Source organism: Falco peregrinus, chromosome 1, assembly GCF_023634155.1.
Source record: "Falco peregrinus isolate bFalPer1 chromosome 1, bFalPer1.pri, whole genome shotgun sequence".
In the NCBI taxonomy this organism is placed as follows: Eukaryota; Metazoa; Chordata; class Aves; order Falconiformes; family Falconidae; genus Falco; species Falco peregrinus.
In genome coordinates this window covers 41,857,603-41,877,634 of record NC_073721.1, presented here as the reverse complement: position 1 = coordinate 41,877,634, position 20,032 = coordinate 41,857,603, and the positions used below count along the sequence as shown (strand labels likewise).

Here is a 20,032-nt window from a genome sequence, read left to right as displayed (position 1 = left end):
ACAGCTATACCTGGGGACTTCAATACATTTGGGATGTTGGGGCGAGGTGGAGATAAGCAAAATGTTTTCCTGATTTGGGGGCTTGGTGGAAGCAGAACAACACCTATGGTCTGGGTCCTTGGATTATGTCATTAATTTAAGTTTTCCATTTCAGGGCCAGAAAGGTGATCCTGGGCTGTCACCTGGAAAAGCTCGCAATGGACAGAAGGTAAGACTGGCCCAGAGTGCAGAGGCATCAAGACCCCCATGCGCTCTGAGCTCTGTGCAAACACATGGAGGGATCCATGCTGCAGCCACAAGCATCACAGCTACTCAAGTGGACCTAGGACTGAAAATAAAGCTGTAGACCCCAGATTCAGGGCTAAATAGTTAACTAAGGTATTGACCACAGTGCACAGACGTGCCTGCCGCCACAGCTTATTGTTGTCCAAGTGTTTATCCATTTTACGCACAACCTGCAGCCCAAACTTAAGTCCCTGCTACTGCTTGCATGTGGCTGCTTAAGCTGAGTATTTAAACAAGCACATATGAGATCCAGCCACATGTTGCCAGCTCTGGGCATGCATCTGTAGAAAGAGGCAATCCCAGTGTAAGTAATAAACCCCTTGAAGGCAAAGGGAAGGATGTTCTTGCCAAGGAGCTGAGAAGCAGTGGTTTGCCTCGCATTGCATGTGCAGCCCTCAGCAGATGGCTGCTGACGAGCAGCCTCGCTGTGCCGCCGGTGGGGAAAGGGAGGGAAAGGGAGGCTGCTGGGGCCATGGCACTGCCAGCGCATGGACCCTGCTGGGTGATAACCAGAGACCTCTCCCCCAAGCTCTACTCAAACCCACACAGAGCGCACAACTGGGAAGTGTATCTTGTTTCTGGATTCAGCAGTTGTTAAGGATCAGAGTTCTGCTAATTCTTTTCAACAAGTTATGACTCCTGTTTTCGCTGTTCCACAGCTGAGTGATTTTTACTGGAGCAACAAGGCCTCACAGAAGTGTAGAAATGAATAGCAGAGCAATCAGGACTCCACAACATCTACCTCAATTAGTTCTTTCAGTGGTGTTTGCACAATACTTCATAACTCATGTCCAGGGCAAGAAGCCTGGTTCTCTTCCTTTCATCATAAGCCTTGCTCTAAATGCACAGCTAATAGAAAGTGTCAGCCATGAAGAACTTGGGCCCTTTATTTGAAATCAGATGCCTCCACAAAGCACACACAGCAAGCCACATGAATGCAAGATGGAGGGTGATGCTAGAAAACATTGAGAAGGCTAAGTCTGAAATGATGCTTTTAACCTAACAGCACGAGATGCCTTTTGAAATGTCTGGTACACTACATCGGCATGGCATCACACGGAAATCATCCACCCGCAGAGTCTGGAACTGTTTTCTTGCAAGCATGCTCAGTGTAAGCAAGGGAGAGATCCACATCCCTTTTAGCTCATGTTAACAAGGCTTTATTCCTGTTAGCAGTAATAGAAACAAGGAGTTTCCAGCGGGAGTTTGGAGTGATGCCTAATTTTCAAGCCAGATACTCCAAACGCATTTTCAGTAAGCAGGCACAGCAGTGTTAAGAGACTCCAAAGGGTTTTTTGATCCTAATCAGAGGGGGCCAAAATGGGCTTGTACAAACAGATTGGATGCTAGAGAGGTCTCACAGCAACACACTTACCCGTTCCTGTGATGATCTGGGTATGCCAGCTGGGATGCAATGCAATCAATCCCTGTTCAAAAGTACAGGCCACTGAAAAACCCTCCCACCCACAGCCTGCAAAGGTTCAGTCCCCGTCACACAGGCGGGTTAAACACTGATACCCTCAGCACCATCTGAGCTGAGCTGTGGGCTGGGCTGTTGCAGTAGTGTGGTGTGAGCACAATCACAGGACTTGGCAGGAGGTACCTGTTGTTTTTATTGCATTTAGAAACTAAAATTTTCCTGCCTTGGTAATTTAAATGCCTATCAAAAGGCAAATGAAGCATGTGACTGAATGAGATCATTGAGAAAAAAAAAAGAAAAAAGACCAAAAAAAAGCATTCATTCTGCTGGCAAAAAGCTGGACTCTAGCAGCAGCTGCCATTAATTAGTTGGGTTTATTATTTTATATGAGCCTGTTAATAGAGATGTTGTTTAAATCTACACTTCTTATTCAGTCAGTTTTTGAAGAGTTGTTACTGAAATTAGAAATATCAATACTTGGGTGCTACCGGCAGCAAAATGATTTCAGTAACAGTATGCTAGTCATAGAGAAAATGTTGCTGAAAACTAATTAAACTTGCTTGCTTCCTACAGGGAGATGTGGGCTTACCTGGTTTGACTGGGTTCCCTGGACCACCTGGTAGAAAGGTAAGAGTATTCTTTTCTAGTGAATTAGATCAGTACTTTTATTTTAAAATTTTCTCCTCTGACTCTACCTAAAGATTTAATTAAGTCATAGTACCAAGCAAAAAAAGTCTTATGCCTGTTCCGCAGATGTATAAACTGGGATGTAGGCTGAAGCAACTGCCTAAAGATTGTACCAGCAAGATTATGTAAGAGTGTGAAATGAAATTCTGGATCCAGATTTCTGTTGCTTCTTTGTATTCCATGTCCCACTGCACTGCGTCATCCGTCTGCCCCCTGGCACTGGCTTTCCATCAGCAAGCTGAAGTTAGGTCTGGTTCAGCCAATATGGTAACGAAAGGGGTCTACAACCAGCATCAATACTCAAAGGCTGGATTCAGAACAGGTTTAGACATTCCAAGGAAACCTTGACGTTTGCACAGCAATACCTCAGCAATCCATTCCTTGAACTCACGTCTTTTACATATCGAGGACATTTCAGACCTTCCAGATCCAGGCTGTGTTGGTAGGTTGGTTTGGCTTCTTGGCAGCTGGACCTGTTGCAGGGACCTGTTTGATGGTTGGGCTCAGTGAGCATGACTCCCCTTCCCAGCAAGCCAATATTGACATAGCTAAGCTGAACAGTTAAAATTAGCGTCTTGTTTCAATCACTTCATCAGTCAATGGGCGGTCGAAGATATACTGTTCCTCAGGCCAATTAGCTGCACACAAACACACACTCAGGTATGCTTTAAGACTCTGGGGAGAGAAAGGAGGTGTGGAGGAGTCTGAAAGGAGCCCTCCCTCTCCATGATTGTTTGTTGTCTGCTTTATATTGGAATAAATTGCCAAGAGTAAGGGCTGGGTTCCATTTTCTACTCCCAAGGCTGATCACGCTTGGGGTGCTGTGCAGGCTAGGAGCTACAGCGTGATTAATTACCGGTCTTTTGCTGTCACAAACAAGTTCTAACAAATAGGGTGCAAAGGATACCATTCTCCTGGTATAACAGCTCATAAAACAAAACCTTGTGGTTATGATCAGCAAAATGCAGTGTCAGGAGTACAAGGACTTATAGTGGAAAAAGTCAAGAAGGAATAGGAGATTGAACAAACAATCCTGAGCCCAGCATATGGCCTTCGCATCTGATCTCGGCTCTCCCCGGACAGGGCAAAGGCAGGAGTATGCTTCTGTTTCTTCAAGTAATGAGCAGGTTGGATGCTGAAATTTTTCCTTTGGTGGAGCTTAGAAAAAAACACCTCCCAGTAGCACTAGTCTGGCAGTAGTTTTGGTGTAACCTGGCTTTTATTAGCATCCTGCATTAAGAATTTACAGTTGTTGGAGAAACGTTTGGAAGAAAATCTTTTTTTATCTGGATTTCCTGCTGGCGTTTTCCCAGTGAAAACATGCTGGTGTCTGGCTGAAGGTGGGCAGCACATCTTGGCTACCAGAAAACAGCAACACCTTGGAAATGGGCATCCCTCCTGCTCACACCATGGAGGGACTGTGGAAAGAGCTCCAAGGGCTTTGATCTCAGAACACCATGTAGAAACTTTCAAATAGGCAAAACATTTCACCAGAGGAAACAAAATACTTTTCCCACTCCATGAAACTGCTTCGGCAGCGTGAGCTGGAGGCACAACCACGTAGCACATGGTTTTGAATAGCGTGGCTGCCTTAGAATGCAGAACTTTGCTCTTCGTAGGATTGGAGAGTCTGATCTCAGCGCACCCCAAAGTCATTTTGCCTGCACCTGTCCACAAGTAATGAAACTGCCTTTCAGCCTCTAGATGTAATTCCCACCCTCTCCACCCAGAGCGAATGTGGCTGGTGTTGCCCAGCAGTTTGGGACCGGTGGCAGGACGTGGCTGCCCCCCCGCCTACGAGGGGGACTTTGGCTGGGGGCTGTGCAGACCCCCCTCAGCAGGGCATTGCGGCGCGGCTCCCAGCCTCAAACGCTGGGCAGGAGAAAGTGGTTGTAGCAAAGTACAAGGTTGTAGAAGACGGCAGCAGTGAGAGAGAAGAAGCTTTGTTGAGGTCACTCAGAGAGTAAAGACAGAGCTGGGAACTGGTCGGTGCTTCAATATACGTGCTGTCCTGCAGATCTCGGTCGCTGGCCTCTCTGCTCTTCACATTTCCTCTCAAAGTGCAGGATGATCCTTTTTAGCTAGGAGAGAGTGGATTATAAATATCATCACAGATGAGTAAATCCTTCACTGGAGTGCAATTTCCTTTCTAAATCACAGCCCTTTTTTCTTGAGCACCCTGTAATCATCAGGGAGTGTTTGGATAAAAGAGCAAATGCAGTTGTTTTCATAGCCTCTGCCCTGTCATTTTAGTGCTATTTGAAGAGGATTTTAGCAGGTAAATATTTCCACGTCGCAGCCAGCTTCAGCATAGACAACCTTTTCTGCTCTCTCCTTGCTATAATTAACCTGAGGCAGAAATAACTGCAGCACACTATGAAGAAACGCAAATTTGAAGCTTCCCAGAGCTCATTATTTGTAGTGAGGAGGATGTTTAATAGGATGTAAGAGTAGTAGTCTACCTATTTAACTTAAGTGCCATTCACTTACCATTACAGAGCTACTAATGCAGTGTCTGGGGCATGTTTTAGCTCAGGCCATGCTTTGAGCATCTCAAAGGGCTGTCATTACCCACCTGCTCTGGGTGGACTTGGCAGGCTTGAAACACCTGAAACACCTGTCCTGTGGGAGCCCAGTCGGAGCAGAATGTTTGGAGCAGCCAAGCTAGGCACCTCTTCCTTATCGGTGCTGGAGTGAGACAGCCCAGTGTTTGTAGCCATGGAAGTAGGTGCTCCAGCTCTCTGGAGACAAAGGTAGTTCTGCTGTAGGCTGTGGCTGGACAAGCTGGGCAGCAGCTCCAGGAGGAAAGCCCATGGGCTCTGAGCTGAATCCCAGGGCATGTCTGGAGATGCTGAACCCAGGGCTGCTCCCGTTGGCAGCACTCTGGTGGGGCGAGGGCCAGAACAGGCGCCCCCCACTTGCACAGTGCCCCGCTGGTCCGTGCTCCAGGCACGGGTGGTCCAAGTGCTGGGCCTCCCACAGCCAGGTGGGTCTGGACCTTCACAGCGTGCCTTCACCTTCGGGCCAGACACCTGGCCAGGTGGATCATCCTCCCTTCTTTCTGCTGATGCTGAGCCTCTGCCGAGGAGCCAGGGAGAGGATAGGCAAGAGGAAGATATCGCGGGGCAGGTTCCTGGAGAGGAGCAGGGAGTCCTGTCATCCAGCCCTGCTCCAGGAGCTGCTGAGGCACTTCCAGTTAGGAGCCCCTGGCCAAAAGGCACTAGCAGCGTTCGGAGAAAGGACCTTCGGGGTGGTTCAAGTAAGGGCCAGCCAGTAGCCAAATGGTCTTTCGGGTCAGCCGCTGCCTTCTCTGGAGGTGCAACTCAATCAAGAGTGGGGCATGCTACCTCAGCCAGGTCAAGCAGGAGAGAATTGAGAAAAAGGGAATCAATGTTTTTCCAGGCCAAAATGTCTGAAATAACGAGCGAGGAGGAATGCAAAGGGGAGAGGGTAGTAGCCAGGATGGCTGAGCGCATTGCATACCTCCGCCAGCGAAGGCTTAGGCTGCGGGTCTAGAATAGCCCATGGGAAGAATAAAAAAGCTGTTAAGCAGAGGTGTGGACCTGGGAGCAGAAACAGGCCTGGGTTCATCTGGTGAGTGAAGCAAAAGGCCGAGCCTTCGGCCAAGCCTGGGTTCGGTTACGGCTGCCAGAGCAGGGGATGCTCCCTGTGGGCTTCGCAGGCAACGCACGCCAGGAGCCCTGGCTGGGGACAGGGTGAGTAGCGGAGGCTGAGTTACAATTCACGGTTGTAACCCACCCTTAAAGCATTTTGTTATTTCTGTAGTATCTTTGCAAGGATTGTTTCTTGTTTATTTTCTCTCTCCCATTTGTTTCAAGTTAAATTTTCTGCCTTTTTTTAAAAATCTTGCTAGCAGCCCAGCCAAACAGTCACCTCTGTAACTGAACTCAATCTTCTGATCTGCTCTGACTGCACTTGATGGAAATAAGTTTGTTTCAAATAAGTGAAGCAAGATAATAAAGGGGGGGGGGGGGGGGGGGGGCGGAGGAATCTGAAGTGCCTGTCACTTGCAGAATTGACTCGGTGTTTGAAGAGAGATCTAGGTAAATCCTGGAGAAAGCAAACTCTTAAAATACATACTGATCAGTCTGCAGTGGAACAGGCTACCTTTGTCCTGCTTCGGTGTCTGCATCTCAAAAAAACCCTGAAAAACTGAAGCAGGTTTATGAAAGACTGTGAGAATGATTTGAAGCCTGCAACACTTGCCAGCTAACAAGCTGGATTAAGAAACTCATTCTAATTAATTCAGCAGAGAGAGAGCAGGTTAAGAGATGGCTTGCTCCCTGGTTTAGGTAGCTTCATAATGAAAGACTCTGAATCTTGTCGTACCTTGTAGTAATTAGATTAGAAAAGCTGGAAGCTAGACAAATTCAAGCTAAAAACAAAACTGAACTTTCCCATGACAGTAAACAGTTATTTTGATGTTTCCTATGGTATTTCAAGTTCTGAAGTGAAAGTGAGCACTCTGAAATGTGACTCATGTTGTGTAGTCCCCCAACTGGCCCAAAGCCAATATTTCATCCTACAAGCCTGTGGTTTCCCAAGGATTAAGGATCACTTTGCTAAAGGTGTAGATTACAAGTAGACAGATCTGAGTGTAGATACAAGTCCAGGTCTGTTCATGGAGCGTCCTGCTGGACCACCCCCAAGGGCAGACCCCAGTGGGTGTGGGCTGCTGCTGCCACAGCCTGATTGTGCAGTGCTATCCCATACGTAAAACCTGCTTCTCCTCAGAACTTTACTCCCCCCTGCAAAGAGGAATTCAAAACAAAATCAGAACATTTTATTACTCCTTTCCCCCCACCCCCTTCCTTCATATTCATCTCCTCCATCCTATTTCAACAGGGATATAAAGGCTACCCTGGACCACCAGGCCACCCTGGACACCAGGTGAGTCTTCCCACTTTCCAGCAGTGGACCTTTAACGAGGGGTGGATTTGCTGACTCTGATGCTGGTTTGGATGCCATACGTCCCGCTCAGTGTGGACAGCCAGCTGCTTCCAGGGGCAGCCGGGGACACACGGGGGATGCGCAGTGAGCTCCCGTACTGCCGGCAGCTGTGCGCGTAGGCTGGCTGCGCATCAGCAGGTTGGTGGGAGGAGACTGCCTCAGAGCTTCTAAATTTAATTTCTGATTTTTATTGCTCAGCCATGTTAAGTTTACATGGTGGAAGACATACCAGCTTACTCTGCTCCCCCTTTATTTCTCCTTTTACATTAATTTCGTCTGGAGTTAACTAACCACATCATATTAAGTACTAACATGTAATTCCCCTCCCAAAGCCAATTCCCCCTCTCCCCATTTCTCCCCCCTTTTTATTTGGTTAAGTCTGATGTTTGCAGTTCAGAAAAAAAAAAAAAGGCAATGAATAGCAGGCCCTGTTAGCAATGATGTTAAAGGATATTATACATGAATCCATTTAGTTCTGAAGAATTTTGGCAGAATTTCCTCACCAGTAAAACGGTTCCATATGCCAGATATAGATGTAGCCTTACACCTTCTCTTAGCCTCCTTGTTTCAAACTATCTGCTGCTTTCACTGCAGATGGAGGGAGGAGGAGAAATAGCGACACTTGCTTAATGCATGGATCCTATTGACTTGGCTTCTATGTGTTTCCCCCCTCATTAATTTATTCCACTGTGTACCTGCAATGTTTTCTTATTCTCTATAAATTTGCATCAGGTTAATCTGTTCCACCCTCCTTAGCCCCCAGCTCAAAGAATGAAGCAGCTAAAAGGGCTTCCCAAGTGTGACATTCACCTTCTGTGCCTTTTCTTTTTTTCTTTCCGAAGGGCGAACGAGGACCAGATGGAAGCCCAGGTGCCAAAGGTTATCCTGGCAGGCAGGTGCAGTAAATCTCATCGTGCTGTGCACAGACTAGGGATTTGGGTGTGCAGGTAGCTGAGTACGTGCCCCACGAAAGACAGTGCAGACCTTTAGAATACGTCTGAATATTTTCCTTCTTCCCTCCCCAAGCTGCTGTATCAACGACATGGTCTTTCAACTCTGAGGGCACTAAGGTTGTTAGAAAGTATTTTATGCTTGTGATAGATAAAACCTGAATTTCTATAGCAAAATCTGACAGATTTTTGCTTCAATATAACAACAGGGCAGGGGAGGAAAACCCAAAACAGCAGAGCAGAGAAACGTACCTGCAAGCTGCTAATAGAATCACAGAATGGTGATTCTCGTCACTTTTAGGCACATTTTGTATCTGATGTTGAACAAGTTAGAAATCTGAGACAGCAAAAGGTGTATTACCTAAAGAAATTATTTAGATGCCCTCTCACTAGTAAATTTCACTAGCATAATCATATATATATACACACACATATAAAATCATGCATGGACCATAAATATATAGAACATAATATTTGCAGCTGCAGAAAAGATGATGAAAGAAAACCAAGTCTTTGTTTTCATTCTGAAAAAAATGAAAAATGGTGACTTTAGGAACGGAGGAGTGGAGATTAAGTTTGGATACTTTATTGTCTTACTGACGTAAGATACTGAAAAGTAGGAAGAAAAATTAAGAGGAAGAATTTGTAAAACCCTAAATGGAATCTGTTAGAGGGCAGAAGACCTGGCCCTGTAACGTTTCAGAGTGAAATGAATTTGTCATGGTTTTCTGAAATGAACACGTTACTGTTGGGTTCCGTCCCGTTTATCTGTCAGTGCATGGCGGAGAGGCCAGGTGGGTGCCAAAGACCCCAGCAGCCTGTCAGGGGTCTCTCAGACTTGGCATGAGTTTGTATGTGTGTTTTTACGCAGCTGTGCAATGTGAACTAGACGTACAGAACAAGTCTGCATCCCCCTGCCTCAAACTATCAATAATGTATGATCCATTTAAAACTGAAAATTAAGTTGATACCTTGCTTAGCACACTGGGGAGTGCAGATGGTAGGACTGGAGGAGAGCTTTATACACCTGACTAAATGCTCCGTTCATACTCTGAAAGGCTCTTCAAGATTTGCATACCAAAGAATCTGTGTTATATGACCAATATATGACCAATATGGAGAAGTTCAAGCTGTTTTGGACATACAAGGTTAATGAACGCTGCTTAACATTTCACAGCAGTGTTGTGCCCATCAGATAAGCAGGGTGAAATATTTGTGCCTGACATAGGAAGAACAAAAGTGCTTTCTTAAAATGTGGTTTGGGTCAGGAAAGTGACTTCTTTTTTTTTTTTTTCTTTAAAAGTCACCTTTTTTCAGCATATCTGAATGCGGTGTGTATCCAGCATCAGAGCTGTTTACTTTACTGAGATTTTACTACTTGTTACTGCTGTCAGCTGTGCTGGCTCCGCCACACGATGGGAGAGAGAGCTTGGCTCTGTTTTGATTTGCACATCATAGGCAGAATTGTTAACTTCACCCGGATGGCTGAAATCTTTGGCGATGGTGCATGAGCCAGGAAAGAGCACAACCTGACTTTCACATCCCAGGCTGAGTGTGCAGTGCTGCCAGCTAAAGAAAATGTGGGCTTAGCCTTTTTTATTTTTTTTTTCTTTTTTCTTCCCCTTTTCCAGAAAAGCCCGACAACATTTGGAACTAGAAAGAAATTGACCTGGAAACTTGCTAGAAGACAATAAACATGAAAATTCATTATGCATTTTTACAGGGTTCTTTTTCACAGTACTTTTAAGTGAGCAGCAATAGGCATAGCAGTAGAATGGGGAATGTATTTTCAGTTCTTTCTATAGCTGTTGATGCTGCAAAGGGATAGAGATATTGCAGTTCCAGCACTGCTAAGTGACTTTCTAAGCTGTAGAAATTGGAGAGGCTTTCTCACTACATCAGGGTCCACCTGTGCTCCCTAAACAGGTATTGAAATACACTTGTCATTTGTTGTGTGTGTGTTCACTTAGGCAGGAAAATGACTCGAGAGCTGCTGCCTACAGAGCATCACTGTACATCGCATTGGAGGTGTAACGCAACCTCCGTGCACCCTGCTGCGTTAGCTCTTTCGGTCTTTATGATCAGAAATCTCGACTTCAGCCCCGGGGAAGGCTCACTATGTGCAGCAGTTTCAGGTTCTGCAGAGCCTCAGCTCCCCAACAATGGGAGATTTGTTATTTGTATCATTTTGTCCTTTTTTCTCCTTAGTTGATAGGCCTTGGACTTGGCCCTGAAAGCAGGACCACGCAGGGACGGTGCTGGGGATTTGGCACTGCTCGTTGGGTTAAGTTAAAGCCTGTCCACATTTGTCTTTGTTTTTTCCCTTCTGTTGTAGGGTTTACCTGGCCCCATAGGGGAAGCTGGCCCAAAGGGCAGTCGGGTAAGCAGCCTTTCATTTGTCTTTTCTCTGCTTGTTTTTACCAAAGGCTTCTCAAGAATCTTTATGCTGAATTTTGCAATCTTGAGACTAGTTGCTTTAATTTGTTGAATTCAGGGGATTTGAACTGTGCACTGCTTGTTTATTAAAACACTGCTAAATATTTAAAATTAAACATGGAATATGTACCAAGATCAAAGTTCACCAATAGTGCTGATGATACGAAGCCAACCCCTTCAGAGCTCACATTGCAGGAAAGAATGGCATAGAAATTCCTACCAAAGACCAAAGTCTGAACTTTCTGTGAGCCCCATCTCCCAAAGGCCTCTTTAGTTTCACTAAGTGTGGTTCAGCGGTCTTCGACCATGCTGAATATGAGCTCTTTTGGGTATAGTCCTGGGTTTGGGAGTGATTTATATCATTATGCAGAGTAGCAAGCCAGCATCTTGAAGCCATGTGTAAATACAAACATTAATATCTCTGTTCTGCCTGGTTTTGCTCACCAAATTGAATTGCTGGGGGTTCATTCTCACTGCAAAGAATTTTTATTTTTATTTTATTTTACCAGTTGAGACTCTAGTTAATCACGTTTTGTTCTTTTCCTGCAATTATAAAATCACAAAGAGATTCAGAGCCAATAAAATCCCCCATTTCTTTACCATGTGATACTTTCTCTATATGCAGTGAATTCAACCAGCTGGCTTTCATCACTAGGCAAACTGCAAGGAATAAACAAATGCTGGCCCTGTAGCTAGCTGCACTGCTGAGCTGGGAGGGGAGATGGCCTGTTCGATGTCCTGCAGGAGAGAGGCAGATCTGAGATAGCGCAGCTCACCTGGCTTCTGCAGGTGGTGAAGTTTTCCCTGGTCCATCTGTCTCGCTGGCCTCACCAGAACTTCACGTAATTATCATGTGGTAGATGTGCAGAATGTAAGACTTGAAAATTACTTTCCACTTTGCAGCCCTGAGTGCTGAGGACTGAAATATCGATAGCTACCCGAGAAAGCCATTTTTCAGTTCAGCTGCAGTCCATCAGAACTGAGCACTAAGGTGCACGTTGTGGGTTGAGGGAGCCAGCTGTGGGCTCTTCTCCATCCCTCACCTCTGCTTCTGCTTCTGCAGGGAGTAGTTCAGGAGCTACCTGCTTTGTCTTGGGATCTGGGAGGCAAAGGCATCGTTTTGACATTAGCCGTGTTGCCTGGCTACATGTTATCCCTAGAAGGAGCGATGGACTGGTGAAAAAGTTTGGTGGGGTTGACAGTAGGAGATTTAGTGATGATGGAGAAAGAAAGATGAGAGAAAATCAGTGTTAACACTTGGCTCTTGTAACAGTGAGGTGCCACTGTGAGTGGGCTCCCTGCTGAAATTCACTTCCTCTTGGTTCTGCATGTTTGGCACAAATTAGTCCTTTGCAAAGGACCAACACACAAGGTAACTTTGTGCTAACTGCTGAGCAAAGAGGATTAAACACAAGGCTTTGATTGTTGCAAGGGCAGGGGAATGTAGCATTTTATGCAGCATGTCTTGTCTGAGCAGGATCCCCAGGCGGTAGGGAAACGCCGCGTCCTTGAAAACGCGACGCCTGCCGATGAAAGGAGCAGGTTTTGTGTGAGACACGCTGGTGCGAAGGAGGCTCCTTTGTAGCTGGGTGTCGGAGGTCTGTGTGTACACACTGGTTGAGCCTCCTACACCGACCCGAAGAGCCTGGAGCAGCATGCTCAGCCTCTCCCTGCCGAGGCAGGGCCCTTGCTGCTTGGGCTGCCAGTGTGTTTGCAAAAGGTCTTGGTGTTGCAGCAGTTTGCCGAAAGGCTCGAGGCAGAACGGTTTTTGCTCCTCCTCAGCAGCAGGGTGGTCGGCAGCCTGGCACACTTGGTGCTTGGGTGAGAAGGAGCTGCAGTGTGCCACCACTGAGTGACACAAGCAGAAAGGGCTCGGTGCAACAGGACATTTTCACAGCACAGTTTGGAATGAGTGCGAAAGGCAGGAAAAGAGCCCTTGGAGAGATGAAAGGAGGTGTAGGCTCATGGATTGCTTCTGCTGTTGCTCTTGCTAACTTTGAACAAAGCTCCGTTTCCCTCAGGTACACTTAGAGCCAGCCCAGGTAAGGTTCCTTCTTGCTGGCCTCTTCCTGCCTGGACTCCTCATGATCCCTGGTGTGAGGGTATGTGCCCTTGGACTACATCGTGGAAGCCAGCACCATGCAGTCCATGGGCATATACACTTGCCTCAAGGTTTATTTCATCATGCTGCCACTGACCAGCGCTGGAGGATGCTCTGCTGCTCAGGAAAAACAGACTGCCTGCTAGCTAATAGAGAAATGTATCAGACTAATTATTTCCTCTTTTCTTTAGGGATATATTGGTCTCCCAGGATTATTTGGGCTACCAGGGGGTGATGGAGAACGAGTGAGTATTTTGCGAAGAAAACCTTGGTGTGTTGCTTCAGTACAGTTCTTCAGAGCTCATTGTAACCTTTCCTTCGGCAAGCATGCCGAATGTTTAACCATGCCTTCATTAGCCTCTTTCTGCCCTTGCACGAAGACCTGTGTCCCTGTATAACATTGACATTCAGCTCAGGAAAACCTAGGCTTCAGGCAGAGCCATCAGAGCTCACTGTTGAGTAGGGAGGAGTTTTTCTGTATTGTCCTTTGCTTAAAAATCTGCCTTCCTCCTCCCCCTTAATAGCTGATCTTAGTGGGATGGGACAGGGGGGGAAATGTATGTGGAAATTCCCTGCCCCCACAGGAGTGACATTGCAGCCACGGTGTCCCAGCATTTTCGGTGTCTAGCTGGAGATGTCTGGAACGAGCCGGCTCTTGGAAAGGACAGTGCCTGGGGCTTTCTGGCAGTGGGCTTTCCTTCCAGTCGTATCGAGCTGGGCAGTCAGGAGAGGGACCTGTGGACGGGCAGCTGTGGCTGCCGTTTCCGTGTGTCCTCCCTTCCCCCCCCCCCCCCTTTTCATTGTGCCTTCTCCAAACCCACGTGTTCAGAGCTTTGCAAGACCGCCCTTGCTTTTTTTGCTCTTCTCCCCCACGTCCCCCCATCTGCCTGATCTCTAGCCATCCAAGGACCCCTTCTTCCCACTGCAAGAGCTCCTAAGGAAGGTTGCTGTAAGATGAAGACTGTTTTATTCCAGCTTTTTCTCCCTCAAACACAAGCTCCAGAAACAAGAGAGGCCCCAGGAGTGTGTGGGAGCGAGTGTGCGTGTGCCTGCCTGGGAGGGGACTACCCTGCGCGCTAGAGTCGCTGATTTAGTGCTCGTATAACTAAATAAGAAACACAAACAGAAGTTCTCCAGCGAGTGCCTTGGCGGTGGCCTTCGTTCGGTTCCAGACCAGTAGCTTAATGACTGCTCCTGCTAAACACAGCTCCAGCCAGTTGCCCTGGGTGTGGACGCTGCCTGCGTGTGTCCTCAGGGAGGGCCGTAGTTAGTGGGTGAAGGTTAATTGTCTTCTGCACTCGCAGCTGACATTCTGATTCCTGAACAATGCAGCAGTCATTAGCCTGTTTTGCATTCCCCTTTCTCTTCTAGCTTTGTTTTTTATTGTTGGTTGGCTGTTTGCTTTCTCAACCAGACCTTTTATTTTTCTCTCTGTGTGTTTTCCTTGCAGGGGATCCCTGGAGTTCCTGGGAAGAGGGGCAAGATGGGTAGGCCGGTAAAGTTTTTCCTCATCTATTATGCAGACCTTGTTGAAAGAAACTGAAAACAAAACATCTGGCTTTTGGCTGGATCCCTTCATATCTTCTGATGGGAACTAAATGGGGAGATCAAACAAACCTTTCCGTGTATCTCTTGTCAAACAGTAAGAATACTGAAGACACATACTGTTCTCTTCCTTTCTTCCATGCTCCGCATGCTTCACAGACATTTTTGTTCTTTCTTGCACTGTCTCCATGGTCCCTTGGATCTTAACGGTTCTCAGATTCTCTTCTGCAATGTCCTCCCCTCTGTCCTTTCTCTGGCCAGCCTTTTCCCTGAATGCACTTGCTGATTCCCCACCGTGGCTGGAGCACCCCAGGTGTCTGCACTCGCTCTGTTACATCCACTGCTCTGCACTCCCACCAGTCCCATTCACCGTCACCTCTTTTTGCTGTGATTGTCTCCAACCCTGGTACCATCCTGGTTTGTATAATGCAGGTGCACTTTTGTGTAGCAACCCGTTTGTCCTTGGTGGTGGTACAGAGTTAAAGCAGTGACAGGTCAGGGGAAGACGTGTTTGAGGAGCAAGGAGGCCAGGGAGATTGGAGAGCTGGGTCAGGAGGAAGAGGTGTTTGCAGGTAGGGCTGGATACAAGGTGCAAACTGAGAGAGCTGCCTAGAACGGGGTTTGTGCTGACTGTAGCAGAAGGCGAAACAAAAGCAGGTGAGAAAAGTGCTGAAATGAGCAGAAGAAACAGGGAAAGGAAAGCCTTTTTCACATCAGCTTTCTTCCAAGCAATTCTGTGTGCCTCCTTTAACAAAATGTCTAAAGTCTTTTGCTCCAGGAGTCAGCAATCAGGCATGTTCATGCTCTGGTGTGTCTCATGGCTTTGCACCTTGTCATTCACGTTAGCCTGAGTTTCTCTTGATCTCCTGACACCATTGCACTCACAGGCTCCTTGTGAAATGTCCACTCACCCACACACAGAAAAATCCAGTGCTTTCCCCTTGTCACCCCTGCTTGCGAACACATGCTTTTCAAGAGTCCCACACCTACCTACCGCTCGCTGGCGTTCTTGCAGTAAAAGCCATGCAAACATCCCGACAGTGCCACATTCATGCTGCCTGGCTGTTCTCTCCTTAGGGTGGGGGGAGATCAAGCAGATTTTTTTTTTTTTGGGGGGGGGGTACTGGAAATCTGTACAGATCTTAGATTTTTTTGTAAGCCACTGGTTGCACCAGAAACCTCTGTGATGAATAATTGCAGAGAGTCCATCGATGTAACGATGACTCATTGACCAGAGTAAAACAAACAAAGCAACTGTCGTTAGGTGCAGGGTTTCTGCTCTCTGCCTTGTTCCTGCACAGAGCACGCTGGAGGCTCAAAGTGTTCCAGCTGTTGTTTGGCTAGCATCTGCAATCTTCCAGGCAAGGGCTTTTGTCTGGCGGTCACTGTTACAAACAAGGGGCTCCCCTGAGATCAGTGGGGAATCTCTCAGCCATGGAGGCATTTGGGCTGGGATCTAGAGAAGGGATTAAATGGCTGTGCATGAGCACCTTTGTTCTACTCAGCTCTTTCAGAGAGTTCTGGCTCCATCCCCGTCTTATGATACCTGGTTTAATAAGAAATCTTGAATGGACCGATGCTGATGATTTGTACTTCTGAGCGTGAACAAACGGATTAAGTGACATCCAGGGTTATTCAGGAAGTCACTGGGAGAGCGGAAAGTAGGAACCAGCTGACCTGGTTCCCTTCCCAACACTTATCTCCTGGCCCATGCTGTCTCCCAGCTGGTTTGCAGTGTTAGTGAGCCTGCTGTGATTTTCCGGTCTCTCGCATCCCCACGCTGCTAGGTTTGCTGGCGCAGCTACTGTTCCTGTTCTATTTCAGTGTTGTCATTGCAATGGAGAGCTCTTGGAAGCCCTTACTAGCTGCCATCCCAAGCTGGTGAGTGCTCTGGAGAACAGGGAAGGAGTTGGTATTAAATATATTCGTCTACCTGGTTTTGTTTGGGGTAAGAGGCAGCAACAGATTAAGTGCTCAGCAGAGTAGGAGTGGGGGGGGCAGGGGGAGTTTGCATGTGACACCATGGGCCTCCTAGAATGATGTAAGAGGGAACGATTAAAATAGAAGAACTGGACATGAGTCAGATCTTGAATTCCTTCCAGGGAAGTTAAGTTTTGCAGAGCTGTGAGGGACATAGTGAATCTGTCGTGGAAGCATCTGGCTCCACCTCCCGCCCTGCTGCATCGTGCAGCGAGCGAGTGCATTGCTAACGTACAGCCCTGCCGAGCTCCTGAGCGAGGAGAGGGCTGGGGGCTGTGGTTGAAGTACAATGCACTAGGGAAACTGAAATAATGTGAGTCTGTATCTCCAGGTCTGCTGCCTGGTTTAGAGGTAGGCTGGAGGTCTGGAGCTAAGGCAGCCGGTTGCTTAAACCTTCAGCCTTGCCAATGCAGTGGCTGAAAAGAATGGCTCTTTATGGTGGTTTTGTGGATTTTTATGGTGTTCATTTGAAAGGCTGGGGGGGGCGGGGGCGGGGAAAGGATTTCAAAAAGGCCTCATTGCTGTGAGGGCAGCAGGGCTGTGGTCCGCGCTGTTGCGGGGGAGAAGGAATGGGAGAAGCTGTTGTTACCTGCTATCTTGGCATCCACAGGCAAAGTACCAGTCCTGGTTTGTCCTTAGAAAGGAGATGCACTGGCACTGAGGGAGCTGGCCCACAGGAAGAGGAGCTATAGCTAGGCATCAGTCAAGAAGCGCAAAGCTGAAAGCGATATGATTTTCTCACGCTGTGGGAGATGGGTAGCTACAATCAGAAATGTCTGCACTGCAGGTTATATTAAACTTTAAATAGAGCGTAATATTTTCAGACCTTCTCAAGCCCTGTTAGAGAAGGATGCTTAAAGGCAAACTTTCAGGAAATGTATCTGAAGAGCTTTGAGCTCTCTTTTCATTCACCTTTGTTGTTGGTATGTGATTATATCTTTTTTTTCCTGTGGAGTATCAATACTTTACCAGCTGCGCTATCTTATGCCTGATTTTTGCTTACAATGTCTTTTATTAGTGGTATTATTTTAAAAGAGATAGAAAGGAAGGAGCAAAGTTCAGTTCCAAGGCATACTTAGTAATTCTTGGGTTTGTCTGAGCTCTATTAATAATTTAGACAAACACAGCTGAGATTTCCTTATATTTTTCCGAGAACCTGTTGGTGCTGCTGGTCCCATGCCTGGAGCTCAGCTGAATGCTCAGAGCCACACCGTGTCAGGTACCTTGCAAATACCTTGTGAAAGAAAAGCCCGAGCCCAAAGGGTCCATCAGTTGGAGTTACACAAGCAGCACAGGACCAGGCCGTCCCCAGGGCTGAAAGGTTTAGGGAACAGCAGCATGAACAAGTCATTAACACCACAACCCGTCATTTTGGCTTCCCTGCCTGCCTAGCTGTGCTCATCGCTGCTCTTCTTTCTTTTGTCCTGTAGCTCATGTTTGTGAGCGATCCGCAGCTGTGTCCCACCAGCTGTCGGGTGCCGTGATGGGGGCTCCTGCCCACCTGCTAACCTCAGGGAAGGGAGGCAAACACCTCCTGACACACAGGCTCTGCTGTCGGGCTTTGCACCGCCTGTGGCAAGTGCCAGTGTGTTGTGAAGGGCTGCTCCGAGGGGATAGCCTGGCAGGAGGAGCAGGCTGTGTAAGCAGCAGGCATAGAGGGAGGGTTTGTGCTCAGGGTGCGTGGCCGGGAAGGCTGACACTGCTGCCTGTGAGAGTGGCTGAAGCCTGCCAGGGCAAGGTGGGGAGATGCTGCATTGCTTGATGACTGCCCACGAGGGGGAAGAGGATACAGGACCTGCTTTCTCCCCGTGGCATGCAGCTTCAGACAACTTGTTTGTCTGTTCTTGGCTGTGTGCAAAACAGGGATAACAGGCTTGATTCTCCTTTGAGTTTAGTAGTTGAAACTTTGCATGTAAATCCCGAGGATTACTGCTCAGGTGTCAAGGAAGAGGTGCTATAAGGTAGCATGTGGATTTTATGTATTGGGGATCAGCACACAGGTGAGTCCAGAAGTCTCCTTTCCCTTTGCCCATCATCCACAGCGTGGAGGTTGTGGGAGCCAGCAGAGATCTGGCAGCCACTCTAACGTAGCCTCAGTATTTGTTGTGAGCATCAACGTGGTGGCAAGCTGCCGAATCTGGCATCCGTTTTCCATGAGCTGACCACAGGCGGGGTCCCCCTTGCCAGCTCTCAGCTTGTAATGCGGCGGCACTTTCTTGCCAGGCTGTTTTTCATGTCTGCTGTCGTCTTCCATGTTGACTTACAAAGTTAATGTCTTAACTCCTGCTTCCCAGTGAACACCAAGTCTCAACATACTCTTTCCTTTTCATCCGATAAATTGTTAGAAGTGCTTGTGATACCTCTGCACTCCCCACCAATATAGGTGGGCTGCTGCATCGCGTGAAAAGGCATTGCCTTGTGGGAGACACCAGATAGCAAAAGTGGGGCTGCTTTTGGGTTAGGAAGGTTTCGTTTTGCAGGTTCCCCCAACCTTTTGATGTACAGCTAAGATAACTTAGTGGTGAACGTTAAGTGCATGGGACTCTGCCAAGGTACGCAGCCTCAGCTGTCGTCCACACAGACAATGGGGGCACATGGTTTGCCATGTGTCTGGAAAGGCTGGCATAACCGCAGATCGCTGAGAAAATAAATTTTGCTCCTCTCTGTAGGGACTAAGACGATAAACAATTCCTCCCTTCTTGCTCCAGTCCTTTCTGTGCTTTGGATGCAGCCGAGGCCCTTCCTTGCATTTGGAGTGAACCAAGCGAGAGTCTTCTGCACCACACAAGTTGAGGTTTGGGAAACTGGTAACAGCATTTCACAGTACCTCTTCTTTAATGAATAACTGCCATGCTCCAGTGATGTTTGGCTGAAGGGGCTTCAGGGGACTTTTGCTTGTGTTTGGGTGGAAGGGCTGCCCTGGAGAGCTGTTCCTCCACAGATAGAGGGATAGTTATGTTTAAAAATGCCATGAAATCTTTATCAAAAGGATGTGTCACGGAGCTGTGAAGCCTCCTGGGGAGACAGCAAGCAAACCTGTGGCACAGGAGCAGCCCTGCAGCAGGACCGTGAGCCCCGTATCCAGCTGGGGATGGCATCTCCTGCTTTGCAGGGGTGGAAACTGCCACGGTCCCAGGTCTAGGCTGAGAAGAAGGCAAAGGCTCTTGTGTAGCGGTGTGGAGTAAAGGCAGCGAGCAGGGGTTTGCCAGGCTCCCTTTAGGGTGACTCTCACCGCACCAGGGACCGGTGCTGGGTCCGAGCCAGCCTGCCGGCCTTCGCGCCCACCTGCGGAGGGGCTCACGTCTGCACTTTCCACCAAGAATGCTCTCGGAGGCGTAGACTGCCAACATAAGCTACACTTGTTTATTTTATTCTCCTACTTTTTTTTTTTTTTTCCAGTGAATGCCTTCTCTCAACCTCAGCCCTGCTTCACCACCACCATTTTTGGGGGTGGGGTTTTTTTTTGTTTTGTTTTGTTTTTTTAATTGTTTGACTTGCAAGCTCTGTCCCTGGGGAGACTCCTGGGCAGCGATACACCTGGCCAGAGCCAACTGGCAAATAGAGTCTTTCACAGACAAGACAGGAGGGCTGGTTGGATTGAGCAGCTTCACCTTCAGCCAACAGGAAAATAAAATCCTATTTTTGGAGAAGGATTCT

General features: G+C 47.6%; 1 protein-coding gene across 1 annotated transcript in view; it reads left to right on the top strand.

Moving 5' to 3' along the window:
- The window catches only part of COL27A1 (collagen type XXVII alpha 1 chain), a 158,977-nt gene that overhangs the window by 38,369 nt on the left and 100,576 nt on the right, over positions 1 to 20,032 (top strand). The window contains 7 exon segments of the mRNA XM_027778196.2: positions 155 to 208; positions 2,279 to 2,332; positions 7,259 to 7,303; positions 8,206 to 8,259; positions 10,649 to 10,693; positions 13,042 to 13,095; positions 14,301 to 14,345. Of these exon segments, the coding sequence (XP_027633997.2) occupies positions 155 to 208; positions 2,279 to 2,332; positions 7,259 to 7,303; positions 8,206 to 8,259; positions 10,649 to 10,693; positions 13,042 to 13,095; positions 14,301 to 14,345 (351 nt within the window).